Source organism: Coregonus lavaretus, assembly GCF_964263955.1.
Source record: "Coregonus lavaretus genome assembly, chromosome: 9".
In the NCBI taxonomy this organism is placed as follows: domain Eukaryota; kingdom Metazoa; phylum Chordata; class Actinopteri; order Salmoniformes; family Salmonidae; genus Coregonus; species Coregonus lavaretus.
Window position 1 is genome coordinate 8,612,972 of NC_139996.1, and position 18,125 is coordinate 8,631,096.

General features: G+C 41.4%; 1 protein-coding gene across 2 annotated transcripts in view; it reads right to left on the reverse strand.

Moving 5' to 3' along the window:
- Positions 1-18,125, reverse strand: part of LOC311135206 (anoctamin-1-like) — a gene marked incomplete at its 5' end in the record, with an annotated part of 77,373 nt that overhangs the window by 18,598 nt on the left and 40,650 nt on the right. The window contains 8 exons of one of the 2 annotated variants that reach the window (XM_084169136.1): positions 1,083-1,194; positions 1,925-2,126; positions 3,103-3,177; positions 4,864-4,935; positions 6,028-6,125; positions 13,086-13,246; positions 16,445-16,579; positions 16,908-16,972. In XM_084169136.1, coding sequence (XP_084025262.1) covers positions 1,083-1,194; positions 1,925-2,126; positions 3,103-3,177; positions 4,864-4,935; positions 6,028-6,125; positions 13,086-13,246; positions 16,445-16,579; positions 16,908-16,972 — 920 coding nt within the window. The remainder of the gene's footprint in view (positions 1-1,082; positions 1,195-1,924; positions 2,127-3,102; positions 3,178-4,863; positions 4,936-6,027; positions 6,126-13,085; positions 13,247-16,444; positions 16,580-16,907; positions 16,973-18,125) is intronic. The other variant, XM_084169137.1, reaches the window with a different exon arrangement.

The following is an 18,125-nucleotide window of genomic DNA, read 5'->3' on the forward strand; positions in this document are numbered from 1 at the left end:
TGGTGCCGCTTGCTTGGTGGTGCCCCTTGCTTAGTGTTGTTGCAGACTCTGGGGCCTTTCAGAACAGGTGTATATATGTGACAGATCATGTGGCACTTAGATTGCACACAGGTGGACTTTATTTAACTCATTATGTGACTTCTGAAGGTAATTGGTTGCACCAGATCTTATTTAGGGGCTTCATAGCAAAGGGGGTGAATACATATGCACGCACCACTTTTCCGTTATTAATTTTGTAGAATTTTTTGAAACAAGTTATTTTTTTCATTTCACTTAACCAATTTGGACTATTTTGTGTATGTCTATTACATGAAATCCAAATAAAAATCAATTTAAATTACAGGTTGTAATGCAACAAAATAGGAAAAACGCCAAGGGGGATGAATACTTTTACATTTACATTTACATTTTAGTCATTTAGCAGACGCTCTTATCCAGAGCGACTTACAGGAGCAATTAGGGTTAAGTGCCTTGCTCAAGGGCACATTTACGTCATTTAGCAGACGCTCTTAAACAGAGCGACTCACAAATTGGTGCATTCACCCTATAGGCAGTGGGATAACCACTTTACAATTTTTTTTTGGGGGGGGGGGGGGTAGAAGGATTACTTTATCCTATCCCAGGTATTCCTTAAAGAGGTGGGGTTTCAAATGTCTCCGGAAGGTGGTGAGTGACTCTTTTGCAAGGCACTGTAACATCACATAGCATAACATAGCATAGCATAACATAGCATAACATAGTATAATAATATAATATCATTTAACATAGCATAACATAGCATAGCATAGCATAACATAGCATAGCATAACATATTAACATAATATAATCTAACATAACATAGCATCACACAGCATAACATAACATAACATAGAATAAAATAGCATAACATAACATATTAACATAATATAATATAACATAACATAGCATTACATAGCATAACAACATAACATAGCATAGCATAACATAGTATAACATAGAATAGCATAACATAGCATAACATAACATTTATATTTATATTTATAACAAGCTCATACAGATCATTAGAGAGTGGTTGGAGAAAGACTAAGACTGTGGGGACTCACCTGCCTCTGAAAAATGCTATGTATATGATGGGTGTAAAGGCGTTCACAAACTTCAGGATGAACGTTTTGAATATCAACCTCTCCTCAAAGCTCTTGTCTGTCTTTGGAACCTCTGAGAAAACAGACAGTAGATGTTCAGACGTTATTAAATAACTCGTAAGGCCATTGCTGCTTGAGACTGGACTTTAAAGAGAATAGTGGAATCCTTCTACAGCAAGGGGAGTTAGAATGTTGCACTGCATTCAATACACCAAATGTCAGTTCTAGAAGGAAATCAATTTTGGATCTATCTTCAGTTTGAAAGGTAGGTAGCACGATGAGACAGTACATTGGCATATTGTTAGAAATAGCACCCAAAAAGCCTTTCTAGTGGTAACTTACAGCTAATAGGGAAGTTGGCACACTGTCAATGCAAGATGCACTTAAAGACGCTCTACTTTTTCTAAGTTCTGTAAATGGGTCTTTGGATGCTGTTGTCAAGTTGTCAGAGTGATCTAGGCCAGTGATAAAAGGAACACAAAAAGCCTTGCTGATAGCTACAGGTAGGAACAGTCTTTAAAAGTGCTATAGCATTATTATCACATTAGATTAAATTAGGTTGTTGCACATACCTAGGACGGTGAGCCAGTGGGAGACAGTTCCATGTGTGTGGGTGTATTTGTGCGTGTGTGTGGTGTGTCTGTCTGTGTGTATGTGTGTCTGTGTCTGTTAAGTTGTCAGACTGTGTCTGTGTCTGTGTGTGTTAAGTTCTCAGACTGTGTGTGTGTGTGTGTGTGTGTGTGTGTGTGTGTGTGTGTGTGTGTGCGTGTCGGTGTGTGTGTGCTGTTGTCAGACTAACGTACCGAGGACAGTGAGCCAGCGGGCGACAGCTCCGTACACCTCATCCAGGATCAAAATGACCACCAGGTTGATGATGGCAGCGGTGGTTTTGACCGTCAGACGGACGTTGGACCGTGTGGTGGGGTTGTTGCTCATGTGCAGCGCTGCCTTGGTGGAGATCCGGTAAAGGATGACTCCGAACACTATGGCAAACGTTACCCCGATCTGAACGGAGAGACAGGAAGCAATGGTAAGGTCACCATTGATTTATTTGGGTTGGAGTCCTTTTTCAAGGTCACTTAATTTGCTCAGGAATCATCTGTAACATCCTGACCACACCGCTCACGTCGCGTGTGCGAGCATTGCAAAATAAATGTACACATACATGTTATTCAATAATTGCATCCACACTGCTTGCGCGCGTCAACAAGTGTCTGCGTAGCCAGGCGCTAAAATAGAACTTGATTCTATTTGTGATGCTTGACGCGCTGCAAGTCCTGCCTCTCCCATCTCCTCATTGGTTTTTAGGAGCATATACCCACGTGGGTGATTGAAAGATGAACTGAGGTCCACACTCCAGTCCAGTTGGTGGTGGTAACGCACCTTAAAGTTGGTTGCCAACAGTCATATAAAGTCAAAAGAAGAAGAAGAAGCCTGAAGGAGGAGAGATTACTAGAAACTCACTCGGTTTACCCTTTTATCTGTGGATTAATTGTTGGAGTAGAGGACCTTGTGCATTTCAGGTAAAATAACAACCCAATGTTTATATCCCAGGACGAATTAGCTAGCAACAGCAAGCTAGCTAGCTAAAATGCCATAAATGTTTCATGCTTTTCGACTTGTCCCCAAATTAATATAGTTGGTTCAGAGTTCGTTTTGCTATTTCAACCTGCGTGTCCTGATTGCATCTGGTGTGGGTGGACAAAATCAACATGCACACGATGGGGCACGCGGACGCACACGCGAGCGGTCTGGTCAGCATGTAACACTCTTTAGGAGCTTTCTCACCATTTATTCATTTCCAGTGTTCAATCTGAGGCATTGACAGAGAAGGGCTTTTTCTATATACAGCATTATAGCCAAAAGTCTGGCTACAGTACATATTATACTGATCGTTTAAGCTACACCTTTAAAATCCAGTTTAATAAAAGTATCTAAAATACCTCTGAGCAGCTTACATCTTACTATGTGTTGGACTCACCATCAAAAGCATCATGACTACGTTGGTCATGTACGCTGGTAACCGGTCTCTGCACGTCAGCTTTTCTTTTTCTGTCTAAAAGAGGGGTTCAAATATTCAGACCTGTCGAGTTACAGCCAAGTGTACTGTAACTGTTTGTATGTGAAAATTAACATGACCAGTGAGCAGAATAATCCAAAGAGCGATGGATGGAGAGTGGAAAAGCTGGTGTTTTGATGCTGACACAACCACAACACAGAAATAAACATTACATACATAATTATTCAACACTGACAGTCAAAGGGTTGTACGGTGTTCTCACAGTTCATTCACTATATTTCAGGCATTTATTAAGTCATTCTCATCATTCTTTATGCAGCAAATCTCAGTCAGAACATGGCTGCGTCTGAAATGGCACCCTATTCCCTAAATAGTGAACCTGGTCAAAACTAGTGCACTATATAGGGAATAGGGTGTCATTGTTGACACAGCCATGTCAATAACCTTCCAGCAGCCATTTGGAACAGAACAGGCGAACATGCTGTCTATGGCAGGGGTATTCAACCTTGGTCCGCAGACCCCTAGGGGTCCATGGAGGTAATGCAGGGGGTATTTAAATGTAGCATTTCAATGTAGCAAAGAGGAGAAAATATTTTTTCTGATGATGTCAACTCCTAATGTTCTCTACAGTCATTTACACTCACTCGAGTATCTCACATAGGTTTTGAAAAAGCACCCGCGAGTACCAGTCGCGGCAAGTGCCATTGGCTACTGGTAAGCTTTCTTGACTTGGACATTCTTTTTTACATGGCTAACCTTTGTTTAACCAGCTAAACAGCTGCTCTTAGTGAAAAGGTTAGAGTTTACACTTCCTCTTCCAGGAAGGGGTCCCTGGGCTAGAAAAGGTTGAAGACCCCTGGTCTATGGAACTACAAAAAAACAAACCACACTGGCTCAATCTCACTACCAGAACATTACAACATGCACCAAGCACTACCACTATGGAGAAATCAGATCTAAAGAATCCAATCTCAGAAAAAAAAAAAAAACAATCAAACAACTGTCAAGAAGAAAAGGAAGAGGTTCGAACAGCAGCTCTGTAAAACGTGACGGCGAGCAGAGGCGTGTGTGAGTGTGGCTGGATCTCAGTGAGAGCGCTATCTACAGTATGTGAAATGGACTGACGTGTCAAGTCCCAGGCTTAATCCAAAATACTGTATTTGCCAAAACGTTGTGTGCAAAATCAATCATGTGCTTCGCAGATAAAAGAGTCTTCTCCGTTCATTAAATTAGACCCGACGGGGTGAGTAGGAGGATTAGGGCTTGTCTTGGCAGACTTCCATAGTGCAGTGTGTGTGGGATAGGTGTGGATGGGAGGTGAGGACACTGAAAGTACCAGTTTTAGCCCAGCCATGGCAGATTGAACTGTTTGCTTCCATTTGTTTGTGGTTTCTTCTGCTATCTCTGTAGGCTTCTGACAGTCAGAAGACATAAACACAGCAACCCAGCAGAACCACAAGACAAAAATATGAAAAGAAGAGGAAACACACGCTAGTCATGTAAAAGACTGTTATCAGACTGTAGTCTTTAGTCTAAGACCCATATCATACTGTACACGTATCAATCTACCACTGTAGAGGATTCATCGTTTTGTAAGAGACATACACTTTTCCAAACATCCGGACTAAAGAAGAGACTGCAAATCAAATCACAAAAACTAAACCAGCAACATAAAATCTAAATGGCTAGCTACAGTAAAAATCTGGAATAACCAACCAGTACCTTCTGTGTCTTGTGTTCTTTCTTCAGGGACTTCTGCATGACTCGGAGCTCGTACTCAGCTCGTGGGTGGTCCTGAGGAAGGAATAGAGACAGAGGCACTTAAAAATGTATGGACATTGACTGGGACACTCATAAAATACTCCCATCAGGTGCAGGGTTTAATACGGCTGTCACTGTTCACCCAATTGGAGATTCCTTGTGACAACACACTTGGTGGTGAGGTGAGAAGGTTATATAGCCCAGTCAAGTTCTACAGTACAGAGTAGGTAGAATATTTTCCTTTCATAAGACCACAGTTGACTACAATCACTGGTTCCCTATTTCTACTGAGATGGTTAGAAGGCTGCAGTGGCTACTGGTTTCCTGCAGCATGAATCTTTGCAGAGGAGACAGGTCAGGGAGACAGAAAGAGACAGCGAGAGGGCTGGCTAGGCCAGGATATTGTGGGCGGGTGAGCTGAACCTGACATCCGACTCACAGGAGACAGGACGGTACAGGTGCTGTGAGCAGGCCAGAAGCAGTGGGCATTAGGGTTGCAAAATTCCTAGGTTTTCCAGCAATCCCAGTTGGAAGTTGCAGAATTGTGCAACGCTAGTGGGCATTCAGAAAAAGAGTGGTGGTTCAATGGGTAGTGGTGTTTTGTGGGTGCTTTAGAAGGGTGAGGAGGTGTCCGTGGACAGTCTGAGGAAGAAGAGCCAGTGCGGGGGTAGCAAAGCCAGACGGTGATTGAGGGGGAAAAATATACATATTTTGTGTAAAATGAAATGTTCCAAACCTTCAGCTCTTCCTGTAGATACCCACGGGGGAAAGAGGAGGACAAGATAGTTACAAAAATATCTCAACCTTTAAATATTTTTGGGAAAATGGTCTTGAAGAAAAAATATAATATTTATTTCCGTCTACTGTGCCAGTTATTGTTGTGTCTCCAAACAAGACAACACTGACGAGAACTGAAATCTAGTTATACACAATTTCTCTCCTATTCAGAGTCCCATGGCTAGTGATGGAATTATGAATAATAAACTATTATGTGGAGGAAATGTTAGTGGGCAGTAAGAACAGCATTTTGAAACATGAACTCATCATCTCTCAGCATTATTTGGGACAGTCCACAGTATGGTCCTCCCGTTTACAAACAAATAGTGGTGGAATGTAAGACACTAACCGGAGAGCACTCACCTCTTCCTCCTCGAAGCCTGTCAGATCCCATTCATAGTTGAGACGCATCTGTCTTCTCTTCCAGTGCTCCATGAACATGGCAGCTGCAGAAACACAACACGGTTAAGAGTTCTATTGAGAGCCCCATGAACGCATGAAGAACATAATCCACAATATCAACAAGATTGTCAGTCCTTTGATCTGGAGTGCCTTGTATGAATTTCAGAGGGGTTACATTTCCAAAGCCTCATCCCTCAGCTGTATACCAAAACAAGTGATGGAGCTGCTGTTTTGTTGTTTTTCAAAACAAAGACTGTAGCTTTAAAGATATTAAAGTTTGGTAACGATTTACATTAAATCTACCTCCATAAAGCATAATTTTTTTTATTCAGTTGTTTAAATTTCAACATTGGGCAGATTATGTAGAAAGTTATTTATCTCGATCAGTTACCCTGGCAGTCCAATTATGGTTCCCCGACCAGGATGATTATGTGCGTGTGGCGTAATAAATGTGCTAAAATTAGGATTGCAGCGATCAATTATTAAATGTATAATGAGCAAAAATGATCAATTGCCACGTGTGAGGGATGAGGAGCTAAATTTGTAGAGATGACATTAATTAGATTCCAGGTATGTTCTAGTCTTGTGGGATAGCAGGGATGGTGGCAGGGATATGCAGACGGGCACCTGGGGCAATCAAATGTTCTACATTTTATCCATATAATGTTCATCCACCAAAGCGTCTCGGTTACTCGAAGAATAGTCTCTCTCGCCAGACTATGGGTGCTCCACAAGCAGCTGTGAAAAATAAACCACTCAATGAGTAACCTTGGTTCTCTGAATGAGACGTTGTCACCACTTTGGGATATGGGAGATAGTGGTGACATTTAGTATTTTGGGGATATTTAGTAGGATACCCATTACTATTCTTCTTTGGGTCCAAACAGGGTTAAAACAGTTACATCACAACAAAACACAACAACAGCCTACATCATAAAAAAAACTTTACATCAAACAAGACATTATTACATCATTACTCTAATATTACAAATGTACAATATAAAATCCACAATACCACAACATTCCAATGTGTGTGTGTGTGTTAGAGTGTGTGTGCATGTGTGTATTTGTGTGTGTGTGTCTCTTCACAGGCGCGTTGTGCCGTGAGATGTATTTTTGATTTAGATTTTTAAAATCAGATTTTACTGCTCGCTTGAGTTACTTGTCAGTTTTGACCATGTCAGTTTACAATCTAGGGTTACACCAAGCAGTTTAGTCTCCTCAACATTGAGTGATTAAATGAAAGAGAACACTCATGTGGAGTAAACATTTTAGTATGACAACATGTATGCTGGTATATACATCTGTGGATAACAAAAACAACATTCTGGTCATAATATTGACTCTGACAGGAGAGACAGGGAGGGCAGAGACAATTATCAAAAAATATATCTAATTTATTTACTCCAGTTGGTCTGAAAATGCCTTTTCTAATGGAAAGGCCTTTTAATTCTCTGTATTTCACACACTAAGTTGTTCTACTAAAACTAAATGGGGAGTTTGCATTTTTGTGAGTTAGCAAAAAGTCATCATCAGACTTGAATGTGACCCAGTAGATTAATTAAATGCCTGAGGATGCTGTATAAATGTATTTGAAAGAAATGTTTTGGCTAATTGTTAAGGATTTTCCATGTCCTCTGAGAATAACATCTTGTATCCCAGTTGAGATCCAGTAAAACACTACTTCCTACCTCCAACGGTGAGGGACGACAGTTGCATCATTCTTTCACTAGTTACATAACAAAGACACAACATACTGTAACACTTGAACTGGTGCAGTACTGTACACGGTAGTGTCTCATCCAAACCTATCATATCACACACACACAGTGGCAAATTAAACTGCAAATAAATCCCGGGGCTGAACCCGTGCCCTCATACAATGCTCCAGTCTATTGCCTCCTGCCTTCAGTCTGCCTTCAGCCTCAGGCCTCGCAGGCCCAGCCTCACTGTGACAATGAACAGAACAGGAACGCACCAGTAAAGAGCCCATTTTTTAAGGGAAAGCATGCATGGTTTAATCCACATAGTAAGACTCTGTACAGTCTAGTCTACAGGGCTGAGTGGTCCGTTGAAACAGTCATAGAGGAGAGAGAGACGGAAAGAGAGAAAGAGCCGGAAAGAGAGAAAGAACAAAATAATAGTGGACGCAGGAATTAACAAAGGAAACAAAGAAAGAGGACAACTGGACGAACAAAATAGGTGAAAGTGAGGAAGAGCAGAGAGTGAGAAGAGTCCTATTGTTTAGAGAAGTCCTCGGTGGCTCTGTTGGTAAGAGTGTGGTTCTAGATGGGCCGAGGTTGAGGGTTCATTTCCTGCATTTCCCGGGATCACATACATACACACGCCCTCGCTCTACTGTAGGCCGCAGGTGGGATGGGTATAGAGGAGATGGCCTGTCAGGTGGGATGGGTATAGAGACGATGGCCTGTCAGGTGGGATGTGTATAGAGACGATGGCCTGTCAGGTGGGATGTGTATAGAGACGATGGCCTGTCAGGTGGGATGTGTATAGAGACGATGGACTGCCAGGTGGGATGTGTATAGAGACGATGGCCTGTCAGGTGGGATGTGTATAGAGACGATGGACTGTCAGGTGGGATGTGTATAGAGACGATGGCCTGTCAGGTGGGATGTGTATAGAGACGATGGCCTGTCAGGTGGGATGTGTATAGAGACGATGGACTGTCAGGTGGGATGTGTATAGAGACGATGGCCTGTCAGGTGGGATGTGTATAGAGACGATGGCCTGTCAGGTGGGATGTGTATAGAGACGATGGACTGTCAGGTGGGATGTGTATAGAGACGATGGACTGTCAGGTGGGATGTGTATAGAGACGATGGCCTGTCAGGTGGGATGTGTATAGAGACGATGGACTGTCAGGTGGGATGTGTATAGAGACGATGGACTGTCAGGTGGGATGTGTATAGAGGAGATGGCTTCTGTGCCATAGGAACTTAACTCGAACTCCTTAGACTTTGGATAAACGCATCTGCTAAGTGGCATATATCCTTACTATTACAAAAGTTGAGATGGTTGTGCAGTTCTGTTGGGTGGACTATGAAAATTAGCTGTCTAGCTAAATCCGGCATTGTTACAATTGAGAGTATCATCTGAAATAAGCCTTGTCCAAGTTAGAACGGCCCATTGGGTGGAAGCCTATTTCCTGTTTCTGTACTGTGATTTTATTTTATTTTATTAGGATCTCTTTTAGTCCTCATTCAGACTAATCTTCCAAGAGTTAAAATACAATTTATAATACAATCAAATGTTCACATACAGTATAACATACCGTTACAAACAGCAGACATAATACACTTCCATATTGACCAGATAAATACTCTGACAGTCTGAAAAGATAGATTGGTTCCTTCATCTACCATAGTCCTGCACAACCTTCCAATTTAGCTTGTTTAAATGGTTCTAATGTATTGTTTGAATTTATAATGTATATTGAAATGTTTCTGGTTTGCTCAGATAAATTATTCACTTTCTTTAATGCTCTGAATCAAAATGTTATTTTGGCTTTTTCTCTTCTCTGTCTGGAATAACACATAGACGGTGGACAATCTATTCCTAGTATTGACTGAATGTCTGTCTCTTACAAATTGAATCCTCTTTTGAATGGAGTTTGGCCATTTTAAATGGTGTACATTGTGAAATAAAATAAGCATGTTTCTTTCAATAATTGTGTTGATTGATGACCACCCAAGAGCATTGTGCATGACTACAACAGAAAAATCATATCTCCACTTTAGTACAATCCTTGCTGCTTTGTTCGGTGCAATCTGCAGCCTCCTAATCTCCCTCGCTGATGGATTTCCTCAGACCACAGAACAGTAGTTCACCTGACTCCCAATTAATGCTTGGGTTGTTTGCTTAAAGCTGCAATATGTAACTTTTTGGGCGACCCGACCAAATTCACATAGAAATGTGAGTTATAGGTCTTCTCATTGAAAGCAAGTCTAAGAAGCGGTAGATCTGTTCTATGTGCACTATTTCTATGCTTCCCGTTCTTAAATTTAGTTTTTGCATCTTTTACTTTCGGTTTTGTACACCAGCTTCAAACAGCTGAAAATATAATATTTTTGGTTATGGAAAATTATTTCACAGCGGTTTAGATGGAACAATGATTCTCTATACCATACTTGCTTTTTTTGTCACATACACTGAAATTAGGCGAACAATTAGAATTTTAGCAACCAGGAAATGGCTGAGCGATTTCTGCACCTTTAAGAATCTTTCCCACTAAATATTTAGTTATCCTTCTGACCATGCATGCAGTTTTATTTATTTTCTTACATAGATTAGTTATTTGAGATGACCATGATAAGCAGTTATCTAGCTGCAACCCTAGTAGTTTGGTTTCTGCCACTTCCTCAATTTGCAGTCCCCCCATGCTTAATCGCTTCCCATGTTGTGTTGGCCTTATCGTGGTGGAACAGACCAACATAACCTTGATTTTCTTAGCGTTCAAAACAAGTTTGTTCCAGCAGACCCACTCCCTGGTCTTTTCCAGATCTACTTGTAGAGCTTGCTGTACCTGTTGAACAGATTTGTCTTCCTGTACCTGTTGAACAGAGATGTGTCTTTTACTTGAACTCTGTGAAGCATGTATTTGGGCTGCAATCTGAGGTGCAGTTAACTCTAATGAACTTATCCTCTGCAGCAGAGGTAACTCTGGGTCTTCCTTTCCTGTGCCGGTCCTCATGAGAGGCAGTTTCATCATAGCGCTTGATGGTTTTTGTGACTGCACTTGAAGAAACGTTCAAAGTTCTAGACATTTTCCGGATTGACTGACCTTCATGTCTTAAAGCAATGATGGACTGTCGTTTCTCTTTGCTTATTTGAGCTGTTCTTGCCATAATATGGACTTGGTCTTTTACCAAATAGGGCTACCTTCTGTATACCACCCCTACCTTGTCACAACACAACTGATTGGCTCAAACGCGTTAAGGAAAGAAATTCCACAAATTAACTTTTAACAAGGCACACCTGTTAATTGAAATACATTCCAGGTGATTACCTTATGAAGCTGGATGAGAGAATGCCAAGAGTGTGCAAAGCTGTCATCAAGGCAATGGGTGGCTACTTTGAAGAATCTCAAATATAAAATATATATATATATATATATATATATGTGTCCTCCGACGAGGGGGGGTTGTGGATGGGTTAAAAATAAAAGAAAGAAGAAAAGAACAGAAAAAAAATTACTTGCCATGATCCATGATCCATGATCCATGATCCATTATCCATTATCCATTATCCATAGCACTGAGCCACTGGTCAGTCATGTCAACCAATGCCGTGGTAGTGGAATGGTTTTTGCGATAAGCATGCTAATTGGCTGTGATCAGATCAGGATTTTCCATGTACTCCCATATTTGTTTACTCACAATACCCTCCAATATCTTACTGATTGAAGGGAGTAGACTGACTGGTCGACTATTGGCAGGAGTAAGGGGTTCTTTGATGTCTTTCGGGATTGGACACAGTTTAACATGCCTCCATACATTAAGAAATTGCCCCTTTTCCAGTGACCAATTCATTATGTATGTCAGTGGAGCTGCAATCTGGGGAGCCATGTAGCGAAGTAAAAAATTGTCCATAAAATCATAACCTGTAGATTTACCATTGGGTAATGACTTCAATAGGTTTAACACCTCCTCTACTGACACCAGCAGTAGACTAAAATATCTGTTTTTAATAATAATAATAATAATAATAATAATAATAATAATAATAATAATAATAATATGATCATCAATCTATTGGACAATAGCTTGTTTGGAAGACTGGGTGTTTACATTATCTCTCAGTAAATGTGTTTCCTTTGTGAAAAACAATCAGCAAAATGATTGGCAAAGTCAGCTGGTTTTTATGTTGTTCTCCCGTCAACCTCCACACTAGATGGGCATGATGAGAGTGGCTCCCGAGTGGCGCAGTGGTCTAAAGCACTGCATTGCAGCGCTAGCTGTGCCACTAGAGATCCTGGTTCGAATCCAGGCTCTGTCGCAGCCGGCCGCGACCGGGAGACTCATGGGCGGCGCACAATTGGCCCAGGGTAGGGGAGGGAATGGCCGGCAGGGATGTAGCTCAGTTGATAGAGCATAGTGTTTGCAACACCAGGGTTGTGGGTTTGATTCCCACGGGGGGCCAGTATAAAAAAAAAAATGTATTCACTAACTGTAAGTCGCTCTGGATAAGAGCATCTGCTAAATGACTCAAATGTAAATTGCAGTGCTAGCTGTGCCACTAGAGATCCTGGTGTGGATTCCCACAGTATGAAATGAAATAAAAAAATTATAATAATAATAATGTATGCACTCACTAACTGTAAGTCGCTCTGGATAAGAGCGTCTGCTAAATGACAAAAAATAAATAATGTAAATGAGATAGATGTCCCACGTAAGCCCTTAACTGTATTCCATACCTTTATTGAATCCTTTTTTACAATCAATGAAAGCATTTTTGTAAAATAAAGTTATTTTTCTTACGATTTAATTTAACTGCATCATTTCGTAGTGTTCTATAATTCTGTTAATCAATTTCTAGTTTAGATTTGGCTGCTAAGACTTTTGCCCTATGTATTCGAGAAAACACCTCACCCAGTTCATTATCAATCCATGGAGATTGACGATCCCCAACTGTACTCTTTCATTCTCTAGATAAATTAATTCCCAGGGTACAGCAGCAAAATCATTTTGAAATTGCTCATAATTAAATGTGTATTTGTTTTCTCTTGACCACAATCATTGGGGGTTTCTTTGGAGCCTTGGTGTTCATGGTTATGGTCACAATATTGTGGTCTGTCCAGCCCACTGGCATTGATCTGACCTTTAAGCATTGCAATGTGAGGTAGCTTGATGTACAAGTACACCCCCTGGACAGGACGTGAGTCTATCACAGGGCCGTTGATTATTGAGTACTGTCCCTGTTAAATAAATGATACAAATAAATAAAGTTGTTCTGTTCTTTTGTGTAGACAAGCCTCAACCTCTTACCCCAGAGGGCCATGAAGATGGAGAAGAAGACGGTGGCAGGGTTGTCAAAGAGGTGGCTGGCCCGAGCCGTCCCGCAGGCTTCCTTCAGTTTCCAGTAGCTACATGCTCTGTCACACAGCGGGCACATGGTGATGGTGTTCTTGGGGTGGCAGATCTCCATGCTGTAGAGAAGGGGGATGGGGGTGGGGGGATACAACAGTCAGCCCTCTTTATTTCATTTTAGTTCCACGGATAAATGATTAGACTGTATTACTGATTTAAATACTTGGATGGCTCACAACTTCCTCCAGCTAAATCAAGATTGAGGTACTTATTGTTGGAGCCAAAGCACAGAGAGAGAATCTGGCAGCACATTTTAATTAGCGGGCAATAAAGATAAAACACAGGGTAAAAATCTAGGTGTTATTTTAGATTCTGAACTAAATTTCGAATCACACATTAGGAATGTGACCGAAATAGCTTTTTACCACCTGAGGAACATTGCCAAGGTGCGGCCGTTTCTATCTCAGGCTGATACAGAGATACAAGAAGTCTTGACTACTGTAATGCTCTCCTGTCTGGTCTACCCAAGAAAGCCATTGGTCAACTGCAAAACATACAGAATGCTGCAGCACGGGTACTGACCAAGACCAGACGGAGAGCACACATTACACCGGTTTTAAGGTCTCTGCACTGGCTGCCTGTGAGTTTTAGAATTAATTTTAAGATTCTTCTATATTGGTTTTTAAATCAATCCACGATTGTGCACCCCAATACATGTCAGACATGCTTTTAAGTTATGTACCCAGTAGGTCCCTCAGGTCCTCTGGCACTGGCCTTTTAACTATCCCAAAGCCTAGAACCAAGAGGCATGGAGAGGCAGCCTTTAGTTACTATGCCCCCAGACTCTGGAATAGCCTGCCAGAGAACCTGAGGAGGGCTGAAACTGTGGACATATTTAAAAGAGATCTTAAAACACATCTTTTTAGCTTTGCTTTTCCTCAGGGTGTTTTTTAGTTGTTCAGTCTGTGCCATTCTTTTTTTTGTATCTTATGTTTGTTATGTAGTAAATATTTCATATTTTATTTTCATAGTTTTTTATTTAGTTCTTTCCTGTGAAGCACATTGCATTGCATTCCATGTCTGAAATGTGCTGTATAAATAAAGCTTGGTTTGATTTGATTACCACCAGTGGGTGTTATTATGTCAGCCTGTCAAGCTAGAGCAGTGGCACCCAAACTTGGGGTCGGCACCCCATGTGGGGTCCCCTGAAATTGAAATTTCCCCTATGAAAATCTGATATTGTATGAAACAAATTAATAACTTTTATATCTTTAAATGGGAATAGAATACAACCTTTTAGTGTGAACTAATGACTTTTTACAGTATTAGAATTAGCTTTCATCTCATTATAATGAGCTGAGACCACCTGAAGGACCAACAATGTTGTGAATATGAACACACAGCGTTAACTAGGGAGTATAATCTATTTTCAAGTGGGGTCCTCACTATTTTCAAGTGCCAATTTAGGGTCGCATGCAGTAAAAGTTTTTTCAAATAAATCTCTACGTTTGCTTAAAATACTATTCATGATCATATTTATACAATAATCTGGATTATGTAGTTTAGTTAGGTCTAGTCTCACGAATAAGAAGCTCCACAAAGTAGACCGCTGGAGCTCGAGGCTAAGTCAGATCTTAAAAGTATATTCCATTCTTGTTTTTTTATAACCGGTGAGTCAGGCTAACTGTAATAAGATCTAATGTCTGTGGAGGATTGGGAGCGGCGCTCCAGTGGCAGAGGATCAGGACACAAACAGCAGAGTGTGTCAAACTATCCTGACGGACATAAGAGATGTTAGCCAGGGGGGAGTTTAATTTCCTCTTGTCATCTACATCAACCAGATGTTGGACATCACAAATCACCTCTTCTGTCCCTCTTCTGTCTCCGTATAGGAACACGTTTCCTTTTTATAGTTGTGGACTGCCAAGCCAAGCCAGGCAGAGCTTCAGACATCAGGCAGCAGGAAAGTGACCTGGTCTACCTTATAAATACTTTATTAAACTGCATTATTTATGCTGGCAGGAAGTGAAGATGATTTAAGACGTTAGTCACGAGCCAGAGAGTAGGGACAGGACAGAGGTACAGCGCGAGGCAGGTATTCTGAACTGGGAACAAGTTGATGGCTATATTAAATACTGTATTAGACATAAATGGTCTTAATAAGTATTGAATATAAACCGTTTAAATGTCTGCTTGTTCTAGTTTTGGCCTTGCGGCAAGTTTTGACCTTGTTAGTTACCATGGCACAGTTCTCTATATTGTGTGTTCTTATCCCACTGTAAACCACTCCACAGCCTAAAGCTGTTACAATATCCCACTGTAAACCACTCTACAGCCTAAAGCTGTTACAATATCCTACTGTAAACCACTCCACAGCCTAAAGCTGTTACAATATCCTACTGTAAACCACTCCACAGCCTAAAGCTGTTACAATATCCTACTGTAAACCACTCCACAGCCTAAAGCTGTTACAATATCCCACTGTAAACCACTCTACAGCCTAAAGCTGTTACAATATCCTACTGTAAACCACTCCACAGCCTAAAGCTGTTACAATATCCTACTGTAAACTACTCGACAGCCTAAAGCTGTTACAATATCCTACTGTAAACTACTCTACAGCCTAAAGCTGTCACAATATCCTACTGTAAACTACTCGACAGCCTAAAGCTGTTACAATATTCTACTGTAAACTACTCTACAGCCTAAAGCTGTCACAATATCCTACTGTAAACCACTCCACAGCCTAAAGCTGTTACAATATCCTACTGTAAACTACTCTACAGCCTAAAGCTGTCACAATATCCTACTGTAAACTACTCGACAGCCTAAAGCTGTTACAATATTCTACTGTAAACTACTCTACAGCCTAAAGCTGTCACAATATCCTACTGTAAACCACTCTACAGCCTAAAGCTGTCACAATATCCTACTGTAAACTACTCGACAGCCTAAAGCTGTTACAATATCCTACTGTAAACCACTCTACAGCCTAAAGCTGTTACAATATCCTACTGTAAACCACTCCACAGCCTAAAGCTGTCACAACATCCTACTGTAAACTACTCTACAGCCTAAAGCTGTCTGTTACAATATTTCACTATTGGATGTCTGAACAGGATGAGGTCATACCTCTACTTGAGCTATGTCTCCGGCTTTCCATTCGGTGTTTTTCAATAATTTCAATCGTCTTAGGCACCTTCCACACAGTTACTTAATTGTATGAATTGTAACCTCAGGCAGACATGCCCTATGATTCTGCCGGCTAGAACCAATGATTATTTCCTTGGCTGTGTATGGGGCCTTATGTTGCTAACCTGGGAATGTTGTCGTCTACGGTGGCACAGCCGTACAGGAACACGATGACTCCCACTAGAGAAGCAGGGATCAGCATTTGGGTGTACAACCCCAGCCACGCAAAGTACAGCCCTATCTTCTCCCCAAAGTACTTCCTGCATAGGAAACAACACAGCAATCTCATCTTTCAAATAGAATAGAATATAAAATAATAGAATATAAAATAATAGAATAAATATAATCAAATAAAATAGAATATGTATAAAGTATTTCCTGCATTAGGAAGAATATATTGCATCAGAAGGTTGGGCGCAACACTTTCTCCATTATAAAATTTTTTTTGGTTTATTTGACATAAACATTAAAACATAATGTGACATTGTGATCTAAACAGACCTTCACCAGATAGCAATTGAGGAAGAACAGAGCAATCTCAGACACAACCACAGACGTTCAGTTTCAGAATAGGAAACCTTCACTCACCTTACTAGCCCGATAGGCTGGTATTTGTAAAATACACTGTAACTCGCCCACTCCTCATACAAGAGCTGAAACACAGAACAACACAATGTATTACTTTCAAAACATAACAGGCATTACAGGGTCCACACTAAAAAAGGAGAGTTTAAAAGTCATATTTTGCTTTATCTATTCATTGAAGAGGCAACAAGACAGAGCAAATGTTTCGGCTGATGGGCCACCGTCAGTGTTATTGCTTTCAAACCAGCATGCATTCACGTCAATCTTTCAGCACGTCTTTCCTATGACTTTCACTGACAAGTATATCCATCTCAGCTCTTAGTCAAGCTCCTGTAAACACTATTGCTGGAGAGAGTGTAAGAGCTGTGAATGGGTATTTTGACCTCTGAAAGCTGATATGAGCTGTAGTTGAAGACCGAGGGCCGGAGGGTGAATGAGGGCCGGAGGGTGAATGAGGGCCAGAGGGTGAGAGAGGGTCAGAGAAGGTCAGAGACATTTGAAGCCAGCTCTCTTTTCTTCCCTCATCTGATGACAGATGTCAGGTTGAACGTAGAGAGAGAGTGTGCTACCGTGGTTAATGACAGGACGGGAGGTGTGAAGAGGAGAGGGGAGGAGATCGGGGGAGGGGGGAGGGGGGAGGAGAAGGGGGGGGAGAGGGAGGGGGGAGGAGAGGGGGTGAGGAGCAGGTGGGGGAAGACAGGGGGATGAGTAAGGGGGCTTAGGAGCAGGGGGGAGACAGACAGGGGGAGAGGCAGGGGAGGAGTAAGGGGGTGAGGAAAGGGGGAGACAGACAGGGAGGTGTAAGGGGGAGACAGACGGGGGAAGGGAGGCGAAGGTTGTGACTGGTGGAGGGAGAACACAGTGTACAGTATTGGGGTTTGGGGACACAGCTGTGTGTTCCTTCAATCCTGTACTGTTATGTCATTGTCTGTCTGTCTGTCTGTCTGTCTGTCTGTCTGTCTGTCTGTCTATCTATCTATCTATCTATCTATCCGTCCGCCGTTATGTCTGATCAACACCCTTCATGCTGTTGTTCCACTGGGTGACTGCTTTTATCAAACACTGATAAAGTACAACTGTGAAGCTGAACATTATTGCACAACAATATCATTATCTTTTATTGAAAGACAGATTTGTTTTTTTATCGTTCTTGTCTCATTCATACTTTCATCTAGCCTCTTATGTATCCTTGATCATTTCTCAACACAAAAAACATGGTTC